The sequence below is a fragment of the Bison bison genome, unplaced genomic scaffold, assembly GCF_000754665.1.
Source record: "Bison bison bison isolate TAMUID 2011002044 unplaced genomic scaffold, Bison_UMD1.0 scf7180017864485, whole genome shotgun sequence".
Classification (NCBI taxonomy): Eukaryota; Metazoa; Chordata; class Mammalia; order Artiodactyla; family Bovidae; genus Bison; species Bison bison.
This window is the reverse complement of record NW_011495045.1, coordinates 5,613,770-5,619,769: the sequence shown is the minus strand read 5'-3', so window position 1 is coordinate 5,619,769 and position 6,000 is coordinate 5,613,770. Positions and strand designations below refer to the sequence as shown.

Here is a 6,000-nt window from a genome sequence, read left to right as displayed (position 1 = left end):
CTTTGGCATTGCCTTTCTTTGGGATTGGAATGAAAACTGACCTTTTCCAGTCCTGTGGCCACTGCTGAGTTTTCCAAATTTGCTGGCATATTGAGTGCAGCCCTTTCACAGCATCATCTTTTAGGATTTGAAATAGCTCAACTGGAATTCCATCACCTCCACTAGCTTTGTTCGTAGTGATGCTTCCTAAGGCCCACTTGACATCACGTTCCAGGATGTCTGGCTCTAGGTGAGTGATCACACCATCGTGATTATCTGGGTCCTAAAGATCTTTTTTGTACAGTTCTTCTGTGTGTTCTTGCCATCTGTTCTTAATATCTTCTGCTTCTGTTAGGTCCATACCATTTCTATCCTTTGTTGAGCCCATCTTTGCATGAAATGTTCCTTTGGTATCTCTAATTTTCTTGAAGAGATCTCTAGTCTTTCCCATTCTGTTGTTTTCCTCTATTTCTTTGCGTCGATCACTGAGGAAGGTTTTCTTATCTCTCCTTGCTATTCTTTGGAACTCTGCATTCAGATGCTTATATCTTTTCTTTTCTCCTTTGCTTTTCGCTTCTCTTCTTTTCACAGCTATTTGTAAGGCCTCCCCAGACAGCCATTTTGCTTTTTTTGCATTTCTTTTCCATGGGGATGTTCTTGATCCCTGTCCTATACAATGTCATGAACCTCTGTCCATAGTTCATCAGCCACTCTGTCTATCAGATCTAGTCCCTTAAATCTATTTCTCACTTCCACTATATAATCATAAGGGATTTGATTTAGGTCATACCTGAATGGTCTAGTGGTTTTCCCTACTATCTTCAATTTAAGTCTGAATTTGGCAATAAGGAGTTCATGATCTGAGCCACAGTTAGCTCCTGGTCTTGTTTTTCTCAACTGTATAGAGCTTTTCCATCTTTGACTGCAAAGAATATAATCAATCTGATTTCGGTGTTGACCATCTGGTGATGTCCATGTGTAGAGTCTTCTCTTGTGTTGTTGGAAGAGGGTGTTTGCTATGACCAATGCGTTCTCTTGGCAGAACTCTATTAGCCTTTGCCCTGCTTCATTTCGTACTCCAAGGCCAAATTTCCCTGTGACAATTGATATTTGCCTTTTGATCTCAATTTCACTGAATTTCTTTATCAGTTTGTCAAGTGAATTTCTTGGATTCTCTTTCATCTGTCCGTACTGAATTTAGTTTCTTCTGTTCCATTCTTATACTTACTTCTTTGCTTTTTTGCGTCTTTTTGCACTGATCTGATATCCAGTTACTATGCTGAATATTAGTAACTATGGGGCATCATTGTCCTGTTCCCAAGTACAGTTCTTTGATTATCTTGTGTTAGTTTTTGACTTTCTAAATGTGTTTTTGTACTCTCACCAACCAGATGAGTAGTCCTTAAATGTGGATACGTTATACTAAAATTATCTGTATTCCTAGTAGCACCTAGAAGAGTGATCAGTGCATAGCAGGTTTTCAGTATATTGTTGAATTAATGAATGAATTTGGACATTTGCTGGTCACTTGCTTGGATTCTTTTGGGAATTTTGATTTTTGGTTATAATGATAAAACAGAAAGTACTTTTAAGTTATATGCAGTAGTAGTAATCATAGAATATATTTAAATAGTGCTTATATTCAGAGGTATTCATTTTTCTTAAACATACTAGTTATACTGTAGTAGAAAAGCTACTTAATATGGTTTTATTTTGTTATTTTTATGTTTAAAATTTGTATTCATAAAATTAATAAAACCACATTACAGACATTTGGATGATAGGAGGAAGAATATACATGTAAGTCTCACTAGCCTGAGACAACCACCTTTACCATTTTATTATATTTCTTTCTATTTTTTTCATGTACTTCAGATTTCTGTAGCTATAACTGTGATGTATAAATCATATATGTTTTCATTTAGTATTTTGTTATAATTTTATAATAATTTCAGTTATTATAATTGTATGAGAAATGCTTGTCATGTGAATAGGATTTATATGAGAAGAATTTTTCCACTGTCTTTGTAACCATGAACTTTGATCTTTGTAACCATGAACTTTGGTATCTGTATCATGAATAGATATAACATGAAGTAGATGTAACATAATTTAGCCATTTTCCTGTAATTGAACATTTTGTAGTTTTTTAAATAGTTTTTACTAAATTAGTAGAGCTGCAATTAACGTCTTTATGACTCGAACTCCCCTCGTATATTTTGAGTTACTTTTGTGGGCTGAAGTCATAGAAGTAGTCAATAAATATACTTCCATACTTAAATTTGGAGGTACGAACATTTCCATGGTTCTTGATACATACTGTTTTTCAAAAGGATTATACCAATTTATAATTATCACTGACAAATGAGAATGGTTTCATCTTTTAAGTTTTTCTAACTTGTATCTGTGACTTCTGTTTTCTTGTTCTGGGTTTCTTTCAGATTCTTGTCTTTTACTTTTTACGATGTCTGCTGGCTTTTGTGAGCTGTATATGTGAACTTTACTTTTACAAGTGAGTATAAAAACTTTGCTTCTAAAAGTACTATAAGAGCCAAATTGAGCATAGGTTATTTCTCCGATGATAGAAACAGTGTTTAGAAATAGAAGGCATTTTTCTTCTAGCTTCTGATATTATATCTAAAACTCAATTTTTTTTTTAAAGCCAACCATTGGGAAGAAATACTTCTAATTTCCTGAGGTGATAAATGCTGTATCTTCATATTATAATTTCAATTCCGTAAGTGTATATTTGAGTAATACTTTATTTGGTAGGATTTTGTACAGCCTTTTTTTGCTGCTAAGATAAATCATGATGTCTCTCTTCCCCTTTTGAGCTTAACTGATAGGAAATTATTTCCATTGTGAGACTCACTGCTCTTATATGTACTCAGTATGATTTTCTTCCGCCAAGTAACTGTTGGTTGAGTGAATATTAGTGAAAATGTTAGGCATTTAAGTATCCCAGTAATAAAAATAGCTACTTTTTTTTTTTTTTACATGAAACCTAACAAACATCTTATTTTAAGAATGCTTTAAAAGGTATTTGGACTTAGTAACCGTTACTTAAAGTCTTCCCATTGCAAAACAGCCAACAATGTCAGATAAAAAAAGTCCTTTGGTCTTGACTCTGAGTAGAATAAATTAAAAAAAAGAAATCCAGTGCTACCTTTGAGGATTGTAACTTTAAGTTGGTCTTCATATGAATTCAGAACTGAATTCAAGTTACCTACGTGGTCTCCTAAGCCCAAGTTTAGAATTTATTGTAAATTGTTCAGGGCTTATTCCTTGAAAGAAAAGCTATGACAAACCTACACGGTGTATTAAAAAGAAGAGACATCACTTTGCTGACAAAGGTTCGTAGGTTTCTCTGGATGTGAGAGTTGGGCCATAAAGAAGCTGAGCACCAAAGAATTGATGCTTTTGAATTGTGCTGCTGGAGAAGGCTCTTGAGAGTCCCTTGGATTATAAGGAAATGAAACCAGTCAATCCTAAAGGAAATCAACTCTGAATATTCACTGGAAGGACTGATTCTGAAGCTGAAGCTCCAATACTCTGGAGCCGACTTCAGAGCCGACTCATTGGAAAAGACCCTGATGCTGGGAAAGATTGAGGGCAGAAGAAGAAGAGGGTGACAGAGAATGAGATGGTTGGATGACATCACCAACTCAATGGACATGAGTTTGAACAAACTCCGGGAGATGGTGAAGGACAGGGAAGCTTGGCCTGCTGCAGTCCATGGGTTGCAAAGAGCAGACATGACTTAGTGACTGAACAACAATAGTGTCCCCAGACACCTTTGGAGAAGGCAATGGCACCCCATTCCAGTACTCTTACCTGGAAAATCCCATGGACGGAGGAGCCTGGTAGGCAGCAGTCCTTGGGGTCGCCAAGAGTCAGACACAACTGAGTGACTTCACTTTCCTTTTCTTTCCAGACATCTTGCAAAATCAAAAAGTAAAATTTCTCTAAAGAAGTGGATTCTTAATCCAGTTGTCAAAGAATTACCATAGATAAAGTTCTAGTGAACCAGATTATAATAAAAATAAATGACAAAGCACAGAAAGGAACAGGTCATTATGAGTGAGAGCCAGCAGAGATCATCAATAGAAAGCTGACCTACAAAACTTCATTTATTAGGAATTACTAAAATAAGAATATAAAATAATTATATTTAATATTTTTAAAGAAATAAAATAGGGAATTGAAAGCATGAAATAAAAGACTAATAAGAGATTAAACAATCAATGGAGTGGAAAGGAGCTTACAGAATGGCAGAAAATATTTGCAGATCATATATAGGATAAGTTCATTTCCAAAATGTATAAAGAGCTCTTCTAACTCAGTGGTTTAAAAAAACCTAGTAAAATGGCCAACAGGCATATAAAAAGAGGGCAATATCACTAGTCATAAGGAAAACAAAAATCAAAACCACAGGTAGATCATTTCATATCTATTAGAATGGCTTTTGTCTAGGGAACCAAGGATTTATTATACAATGGAGAAAAGACAGTCTCTTTAACAAGTGGTGTTGGAAAACCTGGACAGCCACATGTATTAGTAGACCAGTGAAGTTAGAGTACTCTCTCACACCATACTAAAAAATAAACGCAAAATGACTTAAAGACTTAAGCATAAGACATAACACTATAAAACTCCTAAAAGAGAATATAGGTAAAACATTATGTGACATATATTGTACCAATGTTTCCTTAGGTCATTCTCCCAAGGCAATAGAAATAAAAGCAGATAAACACGTGGGGCCTTAAACTGATAACTGCTTGAAAATTTTTTCTTACTATGTTTTAAGTTGAAATAGAGTTGATTTACAGTGTTGTGCAGACTTACAAGCTTTTGCACCACAGAGAAAACCATAAACGAAAAGACAAACTACAGACTGGGGGAAAATATTTGCAAGTGATGTGACTAACTGGGGCTTAATCTCTAAAATATACAAACAGCTCCAACAACTCAACAACAAAAAGCAACCCAGTCAAAAAGTGGGCAGAAGACCTAAATAGACATTTCTCCAAAGAAGACATACAGATGGCCAATAAGCATGTGAAAAGACAGATGCTCAACATTGCTAATCATTAGAGAAATGCAAATCAAAAGTACAGTGAGGTATCACTTCACACTGGTCAAAATGGCCATCATCAAAAAGTCTATAAATTATAAATGCTGGAGCTGCTGCTGCTGCTGAGTTGCTTCAGTCATGTCCGACTCTGTGATCTGGAACACGTGAGTTGATACCACTGAAGCTCAGGCGCCCTGCTGTGCAATGAGACGCCACTGCAATGAGAAGCCCTCACACCTCAACTCTAGAGTAGCCCCTCCTTGCTGCAATGAGAGAAAGTTCACACAGCAGTGAAGGTTAGCATGGCCAAATATAAAATAATGAATAATTAAAAAAGAAAAATATTAAAAAAAAAGAGGGAAATCCTAAAGATATGACAACGTAGATGCGCCTTGAGGATATTGTGCTAAGTGAAATAACTTGCCACAGGGGAGCAAATATTGCACAGTTCCCCTTTCACGAGGTATCTGAAATGGTTGAATTCATGGAAGCAAAGGAATGGATAGACTTGTGGCTGCCAAGATCGGGGGCTGATGGAAACAGAAAGTTGCTAATCAGTGGATATAATATTTCACTTAACACGAATTAGCTCTAGACATCTGCTATACAACATTATGCCTATTGATACAGTACTGTGTTTTACATTTAAATATCTGTTAAGAGGGTAGATCTCATATTAGGTGTTCTTACCACAATGAACGGAGAAGGTAATGGCACCCCACTCCAGTACTTTTGCCTGGAAAATCCCATGGATGGAGGAGCCTGGTAGGCTTCAGTTCATGGGGTTGCTAAGAGTCAGGCATGACTGAGCGACTGCACTTTCACTTTTCACTTTCATGCATTGGAGAAGGAAATGGCAACCCACTCCAGTGTTCTTGCCTGGAGAATCCCAGGGACAGAGGAGCCTAGTGGGCTGCTGTCTATGGGGTCGCACAAAGTTGGACACG

The 6,000-nt window shown here is 36.4% G+C and overlaps 1 protein-coding gene across 1 annotated transcript in view; it reads left to right on the top strand.

The window, feature by feature from the left end:
- ALG9 (ALG9, alpha-1,2-mannosyltransferase) overlaps positions 1-6,000 on the top strand; it is a 110,749-nt gene that overhangs the window by 11,473 nt on the left and 93,276 nt on the right. The window contains exon 4 of the mRNA XM_010862931.1: positions 2,421-2,491. Coding sequence (XP_010861233.1) covers positions 2,421-2,491 — 71 coding nt within the window. The remainder of the gene's footprint in view (positions 1-2,420; positions 2,492-6,000) is intronic.